Source organism: Malania oleifera, chromosome 13 (assembly GCF_029873635.1).
Source record: "Malania oleifera isolate guangnan ecotype guangnan chromosome 13, ASM2987363v1, whole genome shotgun sequence".
In the NCBI taxonomy this organism is placed as follows: domain Eukaryota; kingdom Viridiplantae; phylum Streptophyta; class Magnoliopsida; order Santalales; family Ximeniaceae; genus Malania; species Malania oleifera.
In genome coordinates, this window is record NC_080429.1 from 509,233 (window position 1) to 529,565 (window position 20,333).

Consider the following 20,333-nt stretch of genomic DNA (forward strand, 5'->3'; position numbering starts at 1 on the left):
ATTAGAAACAGATGAATGAAATACGTAACCTTCGAACCCCACTTGGAAGGTTCAGGACGTTACATAGCGGGCTGACAATATTTAGATCTTCTTTAAGGATGCGAATGTGCAGCTCATCATGAATGTCTTTCTTTGAAGTTATAATATCTTCATCATGCATGGGTTCATCAACAAGTTTGTAATCATTGAAAATTTTGATTTATGGCTTATAACCTCTGCAGTCCAATGATGATATGAGAGGGTCCAATTGAATCTCGAGTGAAGATTACACTAGAAAGTTGTGCCTAAAATTTTTCACAAAGGAAATTTGGATTTCTTGGAGTCCAGTATACAAGTATTGTGACAAATAATCTACAAAAAACAGAAAGCATTTTATACGTAGATGCTTTCATCAGGCAAAGGCAATTTATGGCATTTTATACGTAGATGCTTTCATCCGGCAAAGGATGGTTTCAGTTCTATTAAAGAGAGAGACATTTACAACCGAGTAGCTTAAGCAAGCATCATCACGTACAAGAGCTGGGAAAAATTTAAAAATTGAGTAGTGAAATTATGTGTCATGTGGTAAATGGGAAAAGGGCCACAACACTCAACCATCAACAAACCCAGTTGAATAGTGTCAACAAAATATTATGAAATAGAAGAGAGACAATTACACAAAATTTCGGTCAATGTTTATAGAGGTTGGACGTAGGCCGACTAGGGACTTGGCCTGCAAAGCTGCAAAGGGGATGGGAAAAAATTCCTTGCCCACCGTTGACGAATACAATAGGAGGCACCCATGCAGAAATTCAGCAACATCGGGAGGACCAATGCAGTTAATGTTTGGAGAGGATCACATGGTGTAATCCTATGGAGGACTTTGGCGAGGGTAGTGAGAAAATTCTTCAAAGAAAAAGATTAGTGAGAGCAAGAGGTCATCAAAGGAAATTAATGAAGGGGTGGGGGGCTTCAAAGCTAAGCAGGAGCTGCTTAACAATTTGGAATGGGAAGGAGCAAAAGAGCAGCTGAAATTCAGAGCAACTCATGGAATGAGCTTGAAAGCAATGGAGGCGCATTTTACCAAAGGAAAGTTTATTGGTTGGTGTCGGGTGGGGAAGGCAGTTGGGCAGGGCAGTAAGGCAGAGGGATTAGAAGTTTTAAAAAACATAAAAGAGAAGAAGAAGAAGATGAGGCTGCAGCTCAGGGTGAGTTTTTTAGGGGGAATAAATAAATATTAAAAACACTTGAAAATTTGTAAAAAAAATTAGTTTAAGTTGGGGGCTGCTAAATTGTGTAAATGTTGCCAGGAACCCTTTATTCTCTTTGGGTTAATGGGATTTTTTTTTCCTTTTAAGTGGGAGCTCATTAACATCTACGCTTTTATATGTATAGATGTCCAAGAGACCTGTCTCTAATCTATTTCCGAAACCAACAAATTCAATTTGACTTGAAAATACTGTCCATTAGAAAATAATAAGCAGCTTTCAAGCTTATGATATAAGTTTAGGACTCAGCATCTTCATGGCAACGCAGAATTTAAAGCTAACAGAGTCAAGCTAGGCGATTAAACTTGCAGCAAAAAGAAACATTGAAATAATCAACCAATAAGAATGCTAAAATAAAGACATTATTAAGAATACAGCATTCATACTTTGTTTTCCCTGGCTAACAAACAGCAAGATGTACATCCCAATTGTAATTCAATTTGTAATTGAGACACTACCGGCATAGCATTTGCTGGTTGTCATACTAAAATAAAGTGGTTTCTTCTTTAGAGAAAGACAGCTTGGAAAAACTTGTTCAAATACAGCCACCCCGAGCCTCTCTTAGCTCCGGATCCCTTTTAAGACAGAAATATAGTCAGTCTCACAAATCAGTAAGAAAACATTATTACACTACATGACTCAAAAAATCAGTACCTTTGGATATGATCGAGAATGAGAAGCCTTGGTCCGGGAGGAATTTTCACATCTTTTAGAGCACTGAATCCGATAAATTAAAATAAAGGCATCAATGACAATGTGTAAAAATAAATAAACGTGAAAGAGAGTAGAAAATGGCAAATATATAGATGAGGGAAGTCCAGACAACTTGCCTATCAGTAAGTAAAGGCAATGTGCTGTCAGTTAGCAACCCCCTCTTGAAATTTTTCTCATAACTCTGGAGGCCAAGTCTTGTCAACATGCATCTTGTTCTGGCATAATAAACATCTTCAGCTGGTGCTTGTGAGAACTTTTGTCCTAGCTGCATAGCCGCAAGGAAATTTACATCATCATAGATACACTCAAATTAAACAATTAGATAAATTTTATCTAGAATATTCACTTGCCTTGGATTAGCTAGAGAGAAAAAGAAGTGTGCCTTTTGTTATCTACAAAAGGATGACTTGGCTTTATTTAATAAAGCTAAACAAAACCAACAAAACCTTTAAGCAAGATCCTTCATTATCCTGGTCAATCAGCCCAGCCACCACACTACAATACCATGTTTGAGGAAAACCAAGCGGCAAGAAGCCAACAACCCCCATGGAACGATACCAGAATTGTTATTGCTGACTGAGTAGGTGAGTTTACCATAGGGATTATCAATAGGATTCAATTCACTCCCTTTCTTCACCCATATTTATTTAAGACCGGAAACACACCCTCAAAAAATTGGCCATACAGTTTTTATAAAAGCTCTCCAACTACAGCCATTTTTGTACAAATGTGAGTTGGAATTGCGGGAGGTTGCACCAAAAATCATGCCCACCAAATCACCCTTTTCCTTTTCCAAACTGTCATTTCTCTTCCCCAAACCAAACCCACTACAGGCATCCATAACTACCTTAACAAAGTCAGGATGAGTCAACCACACCTAAATGGAGTAGGACCACAGTTCACCTAACTTGACTCCACAATAATCGGACATGTGCAACCCTAGGCAACATTTATTAGGAAACACCAGGAAAGGCATCCTCCCCTGACAGCTAAACAAAAAATTATCAATAAAAGTGGAAACTGAATGAGGCCCTCTCACAAACCAAGTAAACTAAGCATTTGATACGGCAATATCCCAAGGTCACTCACTAATAAAATTGTCCCCGGTATACTAGAAGTAGTCCGACAGTTCTAAGGTTCTCAGGCAAATATATAGTATTTGTAAAGTCATCTCTCAAAACCAATTAAGGAAACAATTACTATACCAAAAAATGTTCTTCCAGAAGAAACTTCGTTTATTCCAGGACTTGCTATAGAAAAATATACAGATGCCAGAACATATTGCTAATTTTTGAAAAAAATAACCAAGATGTCTTAGAAGCACCAAGAAGTGCAACCTGAAGGCCAAAGAAGAAATTATGAAGATATTAGATCTACAAAATCACTGGCAGTTTCATAATTTACAAACTGCTGCCACTGAACTTTAAAAAATAAAAAGTAAATAAATAATAGTGTTTTAAACTGATTGTCCTTTTCAGTAATGAGAGAAACAACAACTTCAAAAGCACTATAATTTAGTAAAAAGGAACAATTTGATAATATTTTTCCTCTTCTCTGTTAGTCAAGATACCCCTCCAAACTCATAACTCTCCCAAATTCCCAAAAAGTCCTTGTCCAACTACAATCAACAAGGAGGTGGTACACTGTCCCTCTCACCCTCACTACTACACAGATAATATCTATACACCCAAGCAAGTCCACTTTTCTGCGAATTAGCTTGCACCAAAAGCATGTCTTTAGCTGCTCCAAGCAAAGAAGGCAACCTTCGTGGGAGCTCTAGTTTTCCATAGAGTCATCCATAGTAACAACCTGTCTTCAACGAAACAGTAACCTGAATCCATAATTCTGAAAAAGAGCTCACCTTAAAGTAGCTACTCACTTTTTGCCATTTCACCTCATCCTTCCCCTATCCAATAAAAAAAGACCTGTACAAGCCATCAAAAAAACAAGAGAACCTATTGAGCTCTCAATCCTGTGCCCCTCCTAGTGATAATCTCATCCCTATGCAACCATGCCTTGAGAAAACAAATAAGATCCCACAACATCATGTTTATTTCTGGCCGGCAGGAATAAGTTAAGAAACTATATTACAGAAAAGGATCCCCAAACTAGCATTTAAAAGAGAACAGATTTCCAATCACAACAAAAGAAATATGGCTAGTAAAGCATCCCAACCTAAACTTATGTTCATGCACAACCCCACCCATACAATTTCCTCCCCTCAATTATCCACCCATTATGTTCTCTCACATATCTAGCCCCAATTCCCACTCTCCACAACTCGTCTCTTTCTATCATAAATATTTACGACCATTTACCCAATAAGGTCATATTAAAGCTGTCCAAATTTTGATTTTACCACCTCCCACCTCACCAAGCGGTACTTAAACACCTCCCTGCTACTGTCCCACTAAAATCTTCTATGGATCCCTCCCAATCTCCTAGGCACCAAGCCTAGAATAGGGCATAGAGATATGAAACATACAGGCAAGTTGGATAGAGTAGTTTTAACGAGAGTAATTGTCCCTCCTTTAGAGAGACAACTCATTTTCCACCCCAACTTCTCGAATCTTTCCACCATTTGATCCTATGTCCCTTTATCCTTGATTTAGCCCCTAAAAGAAACCCCAAATAAGTAAAGGGGAGACTGTCCACCTTACACTCCAAAACATTTGCAAGCCTCTCACATTGAACTTCTTAGTCTATTGAAATTAACTCAATCTTCCCCAGGTTCACCACTAACCCTGATATTGCTTTAAAACAAAGCAAGGTGAACCTTAAATTGAGAACTTTCTCCAACCCAGCACCACCAAATGTGAATATGTTGTATGCAAAAAATGATATTTTTCCATTTGATCATTTAAAATAAGAGTTAAACCAGCTGGGTTGAATAAAGCGCACCTTAATATACTATAGCAAACATACCTTAATATACTATAGCAAACATAATCTTTGATAAGAAGATTTTATCTGGCCATTTATTCAATTAAAAAGTATCATTGACCTATAATGGCTTGATGCATACGTAACAATATAGAAGATTCATACACAAGAAGGTTCAGTTTAAAGATTTCAAGGACTTCTAGGAAGTACGTTATGAAGATGCCACAAGAGAAGAATGAATGTGAAATAAATAAATAAATAAATAAATAAAATCTCATGGTGATTCACATGTTGATGCCTTTTGCCATTTGCTTAGTTTGTCCATGGACCCTATAAGCATGATGTACAATTTACAATTTAGGGCAAAAGACACTCACCTCGCTTGAGGTTTGGCAAAAAGACAGATACCTCCCCTAAGGTTCCAAAAATGTCAAAGATCTCCCTCGAGATTTCAAAAATGCCAAAAACCTCCCCTAAGGTTTGCCAAAAGGACATAGGCCTTCCCTAAAAAACCTGTCTTTTTACAAGATATAAGGGGAGGTTTATGTCATCATTTTGGCAAATCTCAAGGGAGGTCTTTGGAATTCTTGAAACCATAGGGGAGGTCTTCGAAATTTTTGAAACCTCAGGGGAGATCATTGTCTTTTTGCAAAACCTCAAGGGAGGTCCGCTTCTTTTGCCGTATAATTTATTATTTCATTTCTCTAGATAAAACTTCCTCCTTCAAGTGCTTTTTTTTTTTTCTTGAAACTAAGGGGCTTGGTTATAAATTGACCGGCTACCCCCGAGACATCTAGTGCAATAACTAATGCTATAAGTGCCATCAAATACAGGTTTGACGTCACAAGGAATAGAACTTATGGTATTCAAGTTGACAGCTCACCTAGAGCTTGCCCTCCCCACTAGGCTACCCCATGAGGGATCTTGTTCTTCCATGTGTACTAATCTCTGAAAGTATTTCTCAAAGTATCTCTCACAATTTTCATGCTTCAGCAAATATTTCTGAAAACTTCATCTTTTAAACTAATTCTAACAAAAACATCAATGCCTGTGCACTTTTTATTGAATAAAGGACCATTCTTTTCTTTCATCCTCGAATCCCAACAACATTTGCCTCGTATTCTTCTATAATGCAGTTATCTTTATTTCCTTTTTGTGATTTTATTTTGGTCCTCTTTAATTTTCAATTTTTTAAAAATAATACCATTTATACAATTTATAAAGTTTTTTTCCCCTTTTAAAGAAAAACTTTCATAAACATGAATCCTTAAAATATTAGCCAACAAAAAGAAAAACAAACTTATCTAAAGGAAATAGTATTTATGTTTTATGGATTGCAATCATCATGGTCATAAGCTTGGAATTAATTGCATGAAAACATAAAGGCAGTTGGTTCACCAATGATAGATGTATTCAATCCTCCAAATGCTCACCTGGAAAATTCCACCTTGAACAACTGCAAAAAAAAGTCCAGATGTGATCACATTGGCTGCCTGATTTGGGCCCCCCATGCCACTCACCAAGGAAAACATGGCTCCGGAGCCAAAAGCTGCTAGCATGCTGCAATAATATACTTTCATTCTCAAAAAAGTGCGCTCATATAAGAATAACTATAGCAGAAAACTCAAAAATTAAACTAATTAAATATTAAAACAGAGATATATGCTTCTTCACCATACATTAACAAAATAAGCAAACCCCATTATACTGCAACTGCAGGCAAGATGATGTGGAATAGTACAATAAAACAGATTGTTAAATTACATCAATGGTCACTAAGGGCCCATTTAGTTGTGGAATATAGTTTTCATTTTCCATATTAGTATTCCAAAAATGAACCACATTAACAGTTTTGGCACTATTTGCTTGTGGAAATAGTTTTATTTTTCATTCCTATTTTATAAAATAATTACAAAAATGCCACCTTGTTTTTCAATTTTCCAAATTTATATAGAAAAGTTGGAAAACATCTTTTATTATTTTTCCATATTTTTAACTATTACTTTCTACATGGGATAATGAAATTCAGATCTTGGACTTTCATTTGTATAGATTATGTATGAACTGAAGTGTCTTCTAAATCCACATAAATCCAAATTCAAGCCCCAAAATCCATGATCCCAAATATTACCTTATATAATTTTTTGAAAATTTGACAAGAAGTTGTCTTTTTGTTAGTATTTTGAAATTGATATATAAAAATGTTTACTCGTCTTACACATTTAAACAAACTCTTTATTTTCTATCTTTTTAATACAAATTTTTTATAATTTTTTTTAAAAAAAGTTAAATTTTTTATAATTTATTAGAAAATTAAAAAATAGAAAATGTTTTCCACAACTAAACAGACCCTAAACTTTGTTAAAGTTCTATTTTCACCCAACTTTAATTTCTCCCAATTTCATTCTCCACTTCTATTTGTACAGCAATCCTGTCACCAACATTAATCTCCTAATTTGTTGTAACAATGCTTGCAAGCGAAGGGATCCACATGTTCACATGGTTCTCTAGGGCCTAGTACGGCAGCGTGGGTGGATCTTTTTTCCTGTTTAGCAATGCATGCTTAAGCCATGTCATATGCTATGACTTGGTGACAGGTAAGTTTGGGAAAGTTGCATTCAACCTGGACATTAGGAACCACTTATAGAAAAATACTTTTTTGGAAAAAGCACTTATCTAAAAAAGTCAATGATTACTTATTATAAGTACTTTTTCAGATTATTACCTTTTTCAAAAAAATACTTTGTTTCGGAAAATATTTATTTTCCTAAAAGAAAAAGTAGTTTGGAAAAGTACTTTTTGAATAAAGTACTTATTTAAGTGTAAACCAAACACTACTTATTGACACAAGTAGTAAGTACTTATTTTTTAAGATGCTCCAAACGGGGGCTAAAGCAGATTTTGGGCATTCAATTCAAGTACAGTAGCAACTTCTTAATTTTTGTTGTAAAGTTAAAGATAAAAGACAAAAGAAGAGAAGGGGGGGAGAACAAGAAAACAAGAAGAAAAATAAGGCAGCAGTTTCCTCGAGCATTCTGCCCTCTTATATATTGATAATAAAAAAGGCATGAAAGACAAAAATACCCCCGCTCAAACCACATAATTACTAAATTGAAATATTCTCTTTTAACACACACTCAAGTAGGGGTGTGCAACCGGTTGGTTCGGCCAATTAACTGATTTTTTTCGGTTAACTATCCATAACCGAACCAACCAAATTGCAATCCTTTACCGAACCGAACCGAATTTTCGGTTAACCTAATTTAACCGAATTAAATTATAATTAATTATGAAAAAAAAAAAATGTTGCTCAACAGAAAATCTCAAATTAGTCCTATGGCTAATTAGATGCCTACCTATTCGGGAAGATCAACAAAATTGGTAAAAAAATAATGTATTGAAAACATGAAATCAATGAAAACAGTGTTTCTTGTATATGTATCTAAAGGAGCTGAAGAAAGTAGCAAAAAAACAATCTCAAACCCAACCCTAAGTGATTTTATATTTTCTGATGGGGACAGTAAATGTGTCTAATTTTTTTTATTTTCTTCTGCTCATCAAACCACTGAGGTATACCATAATTTTTGTTAATTATCTTTTAGCTCAACAATTAATCAAAACAAAGAGATAATCTGTATATATATATCCAATGTACGCAAACAATTTTTGCTTGAGCAAGAGACTTGAGGAAATACAAAGGAGCAGAGAAATACGAAAAAATCATTGAGTTGTCGGCGTCGTCGCTTTTCGCTGGACAGCTGGGATTCTAGGAAGTCGTTGCTGACTCACTGGTCAAATGGGAAGTGGGAACTTGGGAACCCTAATTCCCAAATGCAATTGGTGGATTTGGGTGCTTCAGCCGAAGGAGTAGTGCAAAGCTAGGAAACAAGGAAAGTGAATTAGAGTTCTGTGGAAGCACTGGAAGGTGGAAGCCGAAGGGGAAGTGCGAACTGGGAATTGGAAATTGGGAACTGGGAGTGGGAATTGTGAAGTGCAAACTGCCGAGCCGACTGCGTGCAAAGTGGGAACTCATCGAGTTGTCAATGTCGTCACTCGTTGCTGAACGGCTAGGATTCCCTGGGAAGTCGTCACTGACTCATTGGTCAAATAGGAAGTTGGGAAGTAGGGAACCCTAATTCCCAAATGCAATCAATGGATTCGGGTGCTTCAACCGAAGGAGTAGTGCGAAGTTAGGAAACAGGGAAAGGGAATTAGAGCTCTATGGAAGCACTAGAAGGTGGAAGCCAAAGGGGAAGTGCAAAGTGGGAACTGGGAAGTGGGAACTGCGAACTGCTGAGCCAACTCCGTGCGAAGTGGGAATTGGGAAGGGAAGTGGGAACTGGAACCTAAAATCCTAAATTATATAATTTATATTTAATTATTAATTAATTAGATAAATCAGTTAATTCGGTTAACCAAACTTCACTTTCTCCATAGCCAAACCGAATAACCGAATTTATCCAATTATAAAACCAAATCGAACCAAATTAAAAATTAACCGAACCGAATTTGGACGGTTGATTTGGTGAAAACCGAATTATGCTCACCCCTACCCTCAAGTTAAGGTGTATAAATATCACTTAACTCCATACTTCACATCGTCGAACTGATCCCATATATGTCGTAAAGGAAGACCTCATGGCCTAATTTAACACAAAATCCCTCACAAAATGAGAGTCAACTTCAAACATGCTTTGTCATCTCATGAAACACTAGGTCGCTAGCAACACAAACGTTAGCTTGATTATCAATTCATCATATAACATAAATAAATGCTTCATGACCAAGAATCCATATCTCACATAAGAGATTACCACAAAATCTCAATCACAGTTGAGGACTTAAATTTCGTTTCGATAGATTTTTCAATGGTCTGAATATATAGAAATTTTGATTTAAAGAAATGGCAAAAATTTATAGTAAATTATGGAAATTTTCATTGAAACTTTGAGAAATATTAAACTAGACAAAGAGATTCCCTAGGCCACAAGGCTCTACACTTTGCAAAAGGTAGGGGGAGGGTTGTCACGATGTCTGCAAAGAGGTTGTTTCCTTGGACCCGAACCCATGACCAAAATAGGTCACAAAGAAGCAACTTTACCATTGATCCAAGACCTACCCTCGAAAATATTGAAATAGATGATTATGCATAATTTGGAATCAAAATAAATTTTAAAAAATGCATACATGACAAGTTTTTATTATGTTAGGATTCGGGTGTATGAATTGCATAATGCGAAGCAAGCATGGTAGTTAAGAACATTAAAAATGATACAATTTAGTGCTAAGAGGGATAAGATGGTAAAACAAAAGGCCATGGGCATTTTGATTACATAAGGCCATAGTTAAATAGTAGGGTACATGGGTAATTGGAATGGGGTAATTAAGAATTGGGAGGGATAAAATAGTAAAACAAAAGGGAGTGCCCATTTTAATTACATAATAACGATGATGATGATGATGATGATGATAAGGGGGCAATTGTCACTATTTTACTATTCATACAAGGGTTTAGTTGTTATAAACTTATAAGTTATTAATAATTAATAAATAAGAAGTTACTGTTTGTGTAAGGGGGGAAGGGTAAATGGGAGGGGGCAATTGGAAATTTGGGATTTTGGAAGGGGCAAAGCAGTAAAAGAGGGGGGGGGGGGAGTTTAATAATGTTAGGGAGTGTTGCACCACGACATAAGGAGGCAAGGCAGTCAAGTTTGCATGCAAGAGAGGCGATGGCCACCTGTTGTGACTATGGGAGAGAAAGAGAACAAGGAGCTACAGTGCTTGAAGCTTGAAGAATCCATTCAAGCTTGATGAGAGCAAGGAGCCGCAGGGCTTACTAGGGTTTCTTTGGAGTTTTTAGGAACAAGAGAAGACGAAGTAAGGAGGTATGCCTAGCCTAGGGCTTTATTAGTTATGGCTTCAAAAAAATTCTTTCCTTTTTTCACTATTTTTTCCATCAAAACTGAGCTACAGTGGTGAATTTACCAAAATTTCAGAATTTTGGTCGAAAACAAAACAAATTCAAAAGTGAATTTCCATTCAATGCCCTTTGAAACTCAAAATTTCAACTGAATTCTGTCCTTAATCACAGTAGAGCCATAGCTCAATATTTTGCATCGCACTAGATCTTGCTACAGTAATTTGTTTCTTGCACTGCCATGTAGCAATATTTCCTTCCAAAAATGTACAGTACAGTATCATTGATCTCACAGCCTTCATTACATTCATATATCAAACTTCTAGCAATAGAGCCTTTCAGATACCATAGAATCCTATAAACAACTTCCCAGTGTCTATTTAGGATTTTCCATAAACTGATTCACCACCCCTGCAACGAAGGATATGTCAAGTCTAGTGACAGTCAAGTAGACCAACTTACCAACCAACTGCATATATCGATGTTTGTATTTAAAGTCCAATTGAACATCCCTAGATAACTTCACATTGGGATCCACAGGAGTCTCAACTATTTAGCTCCCAACATACTAGTCTTCCAAGGTCTTTACTCCCCACAGTAGGGCTAGAAAAGAACTAGGCTGAATGAGGAGAAGAATTAGTTGTTGTGGAAAAACTATTTTCCCATTCATTACAAGAATACAAGGTCTTAAATTTCGATTTTAATTAAAATTTTGAAGCTCCAAAAAGTATGAAAATTTCTATCTCGATTTGAAAAAAAACAATGGAAATCAGTTGTAAAGCATAGAATTCCTTTATGAAACTTTAGAAATGGTTAGTAGACATGATAATATTAATTTTAGGACTATTATAAATTAAATACATCAATGTATGAGGTGTAATAGTTGTCATATAATATGTGGATTGAACATATTCGTAATATTATACATGTATTAAACATGTTCAATTAATATAAATATATTTAAAAATCAATTAAATATTATTTTTTATACAAATAAAGATAATTTAGGCACGAATGGCTAAATAAAATGTTGTTGCTAATATCTAATTTTAATTTTTCATATAATTTCAAAGCCTTTGTAATAATCTTTTGTTTGTAAAATAAAATAAGAAAAATCAAGAGAGAAATTTCACTTTGAGTCTAAATCTCACATTTGAATTCCAAGGAAGTTTCATTTTATAGTTAAAATTTCAATGAAACTCCTTGAAATTTTGAGATTTCAAAATTTTATATGATTCGCTATAATTTCAATAGAAATTTTTAAGACAAAAATCAATTGCCATTTCGATCTCAAGGGTGATGGCAAGCAGAAATTCAACAATTTTATGGAAATTTTAAAGACCGGGCCATTAAAATCTCAGTCTCATACATGATGTGTAGGGTTGAGCACAATTCAGTGAAAATCAAATTACCCAAATTAACTGAGCCAATTCGGTCAATTCAGTTCGATTTAAATTTTAATTCGGTTAGGTTCGATTCTAATTTTGGTTAAAATTGGTTTTTGGTTCGGTTAGGAGTAAATTTAATTTTCGTTAACCGAATTCACCAAATTATATTAATAATAATTAATAATTAAATATAAATTATATATGATGTCTAACTAGTATCTTTGGGATTTTAGGGTTCCAATTTCCAATTTCCCTTCAAGCCTCCGCCCTCCAGCGAGTCAGCGACCACGCCAACCAGCCAGCCTCTGGCCCTCCAGGACCAGGTTTCAAGGTGCACACTTCGCAATCACACACTCCAACTCCAAACTTGCATCCCGCCATTCGACTAATCAGCTTCAAGATCGAGACTTCGAAAGTTCGAGTCGCCTAGCCTTTGGCCCCTTGTCGTCACCCAAGCTTTCGCCTAGTTGCTTGAGTTGATTCGGCCTTGTCGTGTTGTCGCCTCACCCTCGCAATCACCTCTCAAGTTGTTACTAAGTCATTTGAGAATATGTAGTTTTGAGATTTATGCCATTTTTTAGTTTTTGATTTGAGGCCCATTATGTTGAGATTTCTTTTGTTCACATAATTTATGAAAGAAAGCCGTGCTGGTTGTGAATCTTCTGATGATCTTTTGTTTCTAGATGCCTTATTTGTTATCCTGGTTCGATGAAAATTTTCAAGTACATTTTAACTACACGCTGTAAATTTCAGTAGTGTTTTGTGTGAACAGCTCAATGTTGTTTTTAGAGATAATCAAGAGAATTCCCAAGAAGAGTTGTACATCAAGGGTCTGTTTTAAATTCTTCTCTTCTTTGTATAGTTATAAATGAGTTCAGTAAGCATATAAAAAATGAGGTTTTGTGGTGTGTTGTTTGGGGATGATACTGTGATGATAGATAAAACTTGATGTGGGTTGGAATTCAAGAAGGAATTATGGATTGAAGCTTTGGAATCTAGAGGATTTAAAATAAGTGGTAATAAGACATTATATGAAATGCAGCCTTATTCAAGGCAAAAAAAAATGGAGAAAATGTTAAAATTCATGGTCAAGAAATTTTTAATAGTATCAGATTTTGGTCCCTTAGATCCATTATGTGAGCTAAATGAGAAATAGAATATGTAATACGTAGTAATTTCAAATTGGGAGGAAAAATATATTATTGGGATCAAAATGTTGGACAAACTAAGATATAACATACCAAAAATCAAACTGCGGTAGAAGTGAGAATGTGAAAATAGATGAAATATATGACTCAGAGATAAATTGAGGATTAAGGAATGAAAACATTTGTGAAAAATTAAGCACAGTATTTGTAGACGGTAAGATAAGGGAAGGGAAGCTAAGTATGGGGCCTCTGGGCAGTTACAATGTGGACTGAATAATGGTCTAGTGACTTAAAAAATTATCTTAAATAATTATCCTTTCATATTCATAAACAAATTGTATAGAATAATTTATATCGCATTTGGTTCACATAATGGAATGTAATGGGAATGCAATGGAATAAAAATTAGAATGAAGTACATAAATTCAACTATTCAAGCCACAAATTTTATGCAAAGACAAAGGAAATTTGTTTGCAGCATGCCTGTTTGTTAAAGAAAATATTATATAGCATCCATAGTGATTGTACTTTGCCCTCTTCGTTGTCATTAGACTCAGTACAGCTGAGTCGATTTGAATTTGAATTTGTTGCAAACCATTTGAGATTTCTTATTTATGATTACTTTTTTTTTTTTTTTTTTTCAGATATTAAATGAAGGAAAAATGAGTAATGGCTTGCCCATGGAGGTGGAGGTGGAGGTGTTGGAGGATGCAAACACTACACAAGGGGCTTCCCAACCTCAACCTTCAAATCCAAGCATGACAGGTGAGAGTGGTACTAATTATCCCACTAAATCTAATAAAAAAACGAGGAAGAGAATGAGACCAAGATCTGAAGTGTGGAATCAACAACAACAAAACCAAGCCTTAGTCCCACTAAGTGGGGTCGGCTATATGAATCATTTTCCGCCAATTTATGCGATCATGGACTATTTTTTTTGATAGATTCAAGGATATTAAATCCTTACTCACTATCTCCTCCCAAGTTATTTTAGGTCTACCCCTACCCCTTCTACTACCCCCCACAGTAACTAAGTCACTCTTCCTCACAGGTGCACTATAAGACCTACGTTGCAAGTGTCCATACCATCTAAGTCGTCCCTCCCTTATTTTATCTTTTACAGGAGCTACACCTAACTTACCACGAACTTTAGGACTTCTTCTTGCCTTCACAAAATCATTCCTCTCTCTTGGAGTAGTATAGTACTCTATCATTGAAAAAAAGGGCTCAACACTAGTAGGCTAACGTGGTACAAGAGTTTCGAAGATTCAAAGGTTGATTACATGTTGACTCTATGAGTCCAGTCCTATTTTGATAATGACAAATCATTTGGTATTTTACCCGTGCATTTGAGATTTTGAACAAGATCATGACTTAGCATGCACGGAGGGTAAGCACGATATGGAAGCCATGAGGAACATGAAGTACGTACCACTTGGCTCAAATCATGGAAGCCGAAGAGCAGAAGGATAAAGAAAATCCATATTTTCAGTTGTAATTCGCATTAGGTTTGAATGTATTTGCATAACTCATAAGATATGATGCGAAGCTCAAATTAACATATAGACTGACCTTAGGATGCATATTTTTTCATGACATATTCATATGTATATGACCTAGGTTGGATCGGGTTGAATAACAGGCAGCTCGTCGACGATTCTCCCGGTCTCGTTGACGAATGGCTGAAGGCCACTCATCACCAGACGCTCTACTCTCGTCAACGAGAAAATACCGAGAGCTCAAAAATCTCAAACAGTCCACCCGTCAACGAATCCCCTGGTTTCGTCGCCGAACGAGTGTTGAACACTCATCGACGAATGCATCCACTCGTCGACAAGTTTGTCGCGCAGAACGGCGTTTTAGCGCGGACACGGACGGAAATCTTTTATTTTAAATGATCCAACGGCCAGAATTCTTTCAGATGACAAGAACACTAATAAATACAAACTCTAAACCCTAGGTCATTACTTTTTGCATACTTCTTGAGAGCTTTGAACGTTGTTTCAAAACTTGGCATGCATTCCAAAGCATTCATATCAAGTTTGGGCATTCGTCAACATCATCTTCAAGATCCAAGTGCTTACATTCATCATATTACGAAAAATTGGTTTGGTCCTGAGGTTTGATTATATTTATTGTTGAGCATTCAATTCTATATTTTTTATAAGTCCATCTACTCCCGTATTCTTTTATTTAATATTTTTTGGGGAACAAGAAATTGAGTATTCTATATACTTATTTGAAATATCTTTTGGGAAAATTTTCTAGGGCTTATATCTTTGTGATATTCAAAATTATATTTTTTATTCAAAAGATTTTATTTTTGAAAGCAAAAAGTTTGAATCTTTGCCATATTCAAAGTGATATATCTATTCAAAGGATAGCTTATTGTTTCTTGCGAAAGTTATTTGAAAGAAAATTTTAGGATCTTCAAAGCATATATCTTTAAGAAATTATTTTGTTTGGAGAAATATTGAATAAGCATTAGATCTTTGAAGCATCTTATTTATATATATATATTTTTTTTACAAAGATCACAATTTTTATACATCATTGGAAAAATCACATACTACATCTGAGCTTCAAATTATATCTTGTGAAAGTGTTTAGGATTATTATTGTACTCATTAGCTTGTTGAGAAGCATCTGAGTGTTTAGGAATTTTATTCATCTATTGTATTAACGGTTCGGTTTGTGAATCATGAGGAGGAAGCTACACCTCTTGTAAGCAGCGGATTAGGAGATAGCTACGTCTCTTATAGGCAGCGGATTGTAATGGGAAGCTCTGTCCTAAGTTAAGGAGCAGTATAGTGGAATTGCGAGGACGTAGGCCAGGTTGGCTGAACCTTGTAAAAATCATGTTCGCATCTCTCTTTCCTTAACTCTTTTAATTTCCACTTGCACTTAATTATTTGTTTGTTGTGTATGTTAAGTAATTGGATAAATATTGTTTGCTTGATAAAGTCACACATTAAATTGATAAGTTGAGAAATATTGAACTGCTTGTCATCTAGTTTGCGCGTGTGTGATTGTAAGTTTTTCAAAATTAGAATCTAAAGATTAAGATTTTTAAAATACCCAATTCACCCCCCCTCTTGAGATTACACATAAATTCACATTATATTAGTAGTGTTGCTTATATTAGCAGTTTGTTCAACTTTTTCTAAGTTTTGTTTAAGTTACTTTCTCTGTTTTTGAATTAGAAAATGTATGAACTATGATTTTTTTTGTTGTTTTTTTATAGAAATAAAAAAAAAAAAAAAAAAAAAAAAAACCCAGTTCTATTAAAACTGAGAAACGGAGTACAAGCTTTGGAGGACAAGGAGTCCTCCCCAACCAGCTAGAAAAGCTGAAGAAAAAACTATAAACAGCGAGAAAAAAACTACCGCTGATTTTTTTTTTATTATTATATTTGATAAACACGAAAAGTTTGGTCAATTCAGTATCATCCTTTGTTTTTTATTAGTCGAAAAACAAGTCATGTGTTTGTCTAAGTTTCTCGTTTTCATTTTCTTGCTTTTGTTCTCTGTTTTCACAAAATCTAAAAACAAAATTTTATGGTTTTCAATTATTTTAGTATATCATCTAGAATTTACTTTTATGGATTAAATCATTTATATAGTATCTTTAATTGAAATAAAATGACCATCTGAATTTAAAATATAAATAAAATAAAATATCCATAAAATTTATAAAATTTTGAAAAAACAAATCATGAAAGACATTCAAAAAGAAATCATTTTTACCATTTTTCAACTCTTACGCACAATATGATCGTTCTTAGAGAACTAAAAGGTGACTCTAAAAATATATTGTGACTCAAAAAATATAATAATAAATTAAAATGACTATAATTAATTTCTATTTTTATTAAAAGATATTTTAATTTATATTCTTTTACATTTTAATTATTTTGATATATTTTTAATTGTTATTTAGTTCAAGAACAAAATTGAACATAAATTCAGTCACCTTTTTAATTTGTTTTAATTTTAGAAATATTAACGGAACTGCGCTAATTTTTCAATATTTACTTCTTATTTCTGGTTTTCAATTTTCTTTTCTTGTTTCCATTTCCATAATTTTCTATATTGACACTAAACTGACCCTCAATTTTTTATTATTTTTTATACAACAAAAACTTTTTGCGTATCCTCGACTAATGCAGTTTCAGGTGCTTCAATTGGCAAATCCAGATCTAATATTGACCGAAAGCTTACACCACCTAGAGGTTCTGTGTTACACGTCAATCCTACTCCACTAGTACCAATAGGTGGCATAGGGAAAGAGGCACTACATCTCAGTTTTTTACTTTTCATTGTTTAGAGAAAGCAAAAACATAAAATATGATTTCTTTTTTAGTGTTAAATTTAAATTATTTTACTATTTTTTTGTTGCACAGAGAGCAATATATGCATTTCACTTGAATCGGTTTTTGAAATTTCTATCTATTGCTGCAATTCAATTTGATTCTTGATTCTCAATTCTCGAAATTGGAAATCCGATTCATAATTCAAAATCTCAATTTGACAATTGTGCTGGGGACACTAATGAAAAGAAGCTTATTCTATTAAAGCTTAGCTTGCCAATAAGCAAGACTTTAAAGAATCCCAAATGCATTCCCCGAGAAAGTGAAAACCACCTTAGCTTCCTCCTGCCTTATAGTCTCTATTTCCTAGGCTGCCTAAAGTAGAAATCTTAAGTAAGCATTCCCTCACAAAGGTAATTTACATGAAGAAAGAAAACAGGACTGTCCCATGCATCCTCTTCCTAAGGTTTCATATCATCATCTTATCTGGTTTGCCGCAGCTTGCCGGCTATCCCTCATCACTCCATCCTTTGGCTACTAATTAAAAGAGCTTATTCTCTTAGTTTGCCAAAATGCAAAATTTTAAAGAATCCCAAACACACTTCCGCAAAAAAGTCTTGGAAAGGAAAAACCACCTCTGCTTCCTCTAGCCCACTGCCTCTACTTCCTAGACCATCTAAATGAAGGTCTTAAAAGATGCCCTGCAAAAGACAATTTATGCCATGGAAAAATGAAAAGGTCTGATTTGCATCTCCTCCTACAAGAATAAGCTTCATGTCATTAAGGTTCATTTTTGCTGTAACAACTCCCACTTTTCAGCAGACCAAGAACACTCACAATGATTAAAAACACATATCACAACCATCCACTCAATTACTTGAAGATGTAAAATATTTAGTTGTTTTGCTCCCTTGCATCAAGGGATTTCCCTTCAAACAGAAAAAAGCCCCAACTGCAATGGAATCTATGTTTGTTATTTTCAAAGTGAACAAAGGAACAATGCACTCCAGCTTTTCCTATATTCTTATGTGTGTCTCTGTGTGTGTGTGTGTGTATATATATATTATGGTGCTGAATAAACTTTCACTTACCTGCCTAAAAATATTGCTTGGATGAGATTCTTTGCAAACATCAGCTGGGACATCTTTGAATAGGGGAATGGGGAAGGTGTGTTCTTTTGGAACGATATCTGGTGTGGCATGCCAAAGATCAGTACAATTTACCATTCTATCTTCAGGCTAGCATCTGACAAAGATGCCCTGATTAGCCAGCACCTGGAGCTCACTAATCAGGGGATGTTTTGGAATATTCCCTTGATCAGGAATGTTTTTTATTGGGAGTTTAATACCCCTAAGATCAAGTTAGTAAGAACTAAAGCATTCCTTTATTTTTGTTATCACAGATTATAGAACTTGGGAATGGGTCTTTGTCAAAATGGGAAATGGAATGACCTTACTTTTTCTTTTTTAACAGATTTCTACAGCAGTCATTACAAAATCCAGCACCAAGCCACCACCAATGAGCCCGAATGGACTTTGAACAAGGATGGAAACTTCACGGTCAGATTATATTATAAATATCTTAGCTCTCCAGTCGAGTGCAGCAGCAATTTCCTTGGAAACTCATTTGGAAAACTTTTTTTTTTACAACAAAAGAAGATGTATTAAGGTAGAAAATGTACAATCAAATTGAGGATAATCCCCTCTTCAAACCCTTCCCATCATAGTTGACCAAACACTTTAAATTAGCTGATTCCCTCTGCCCCTTCTTCACAGTGGATTTGCCACCGTCAAGCCTGACTTCATGACCCCTTGAGTTTTAATGTCCTTCCCAGGTATTTCGTCTTGAATGGGAGTATGCAGAAGTCCATCCTTAACCTTTTATCATCTTTGGGGATCACATCTTCAAACATATTAATACCTTCTAAAGGAGGAGGTGGGGCGTAAGATAAATCCCCAAGACGATCGAGAGAAGAAATGGAGGAATATCCACACTGTTCCCGAATATGGTCCAAAAGAAGACCTTTTCACATTCAAACTCACCACTCTCTATGTTGTCCTCATCCAAAACATCTCCCCATCTCTTACTTTCCTTAATTTTGCCCTCTCGTCAATTGGCTCTTCCACCACACTTAATACACCTTTGGAATCCCTCTTTATAATTTTATGTGTTTTCTCACAGATAATTCTAGCTTATTTTCATTAAGTATCCTCCCTTCAAAACTCATTTGAAAAACTAAAGCCCCACAAAGGTTGTTTTCTCCACATAGACGGCAACTTTTTTTAGGATCCTTGCCATTTGATAACCTCCAGAAAAGGGCTTACCTCTCATTAATAGGTGCTTTTTATGCCTAGAGCAGGCTGAAATGGTTGAGCACATCCTTTTGCACTTTTCTTGGACTAGTTAAATATGGTACTTGACCATCTGCTAGTCAAGCAAAAGTGGGTCACTGCATGGCTAATTACAGGCTTGGAAAGGGATCTGCTCAAACAAAGAAGAAAGCCACTTTCCCTCGCCCCCCCACCCCCCGGGTATTTTTTAGGCAGTGTGGAGGGAGAGGAACAGGAGAACTTTTGAGGTAATGGTTTGGATAACTATGATTTCTAGTTGGCAAAGTGGGCTAGTTGGGAGGGACTCCTTTGTAATCCTTGATTTCCTGAACACTTTACAATGATGGTTGTGTACTTGTGTTGTTTTCTGTTGTTTCCCATTTTACTAGGTTGGCAT

At 35.3% G+C, this 20,333-nt stretch overlaps 1 protein-coding gene across 1 annotated transcript in view; it reads right to left on the reverse strand.

The window, feature by feature from the left end:
• Positions 1 to 1,552: 1,552 nt before the first annotated feature.
• Positions 1,553 to 20,333, reverse strand: part of LOC131145389 (chloroplastic import inner membrane translocase subunit HP30-2-like) — a 39,390-nt gene continuing 20,609 nt past the window's right edge. Inside the window, exons 3-6 of the mRNA XM_058094409.1 lie at positions 6,278 to 6,404; positions 2,078 to 2,226; positions 1,902 to 1,964; positions 1,553 to 1,822 (exon numbers count right to left, since the gene is read on the reverse strand). Coding sequence (XP_057950392.1) covers positions 1,783 to 1,822; positions 1,902 to 1,964; positions 2,078 to 2,226; positions 6,278 to 6,404 — 379 coding nt within the window. The 3' untranslated portion in view covers positions 1,553 to 1,782. The remainder of the gene's footprint in view (positions 1,823 to 1,901; positions 1,965 to 2,077; positions 2,227 to 6,277; positions 6,405 to 20,333) is intronic.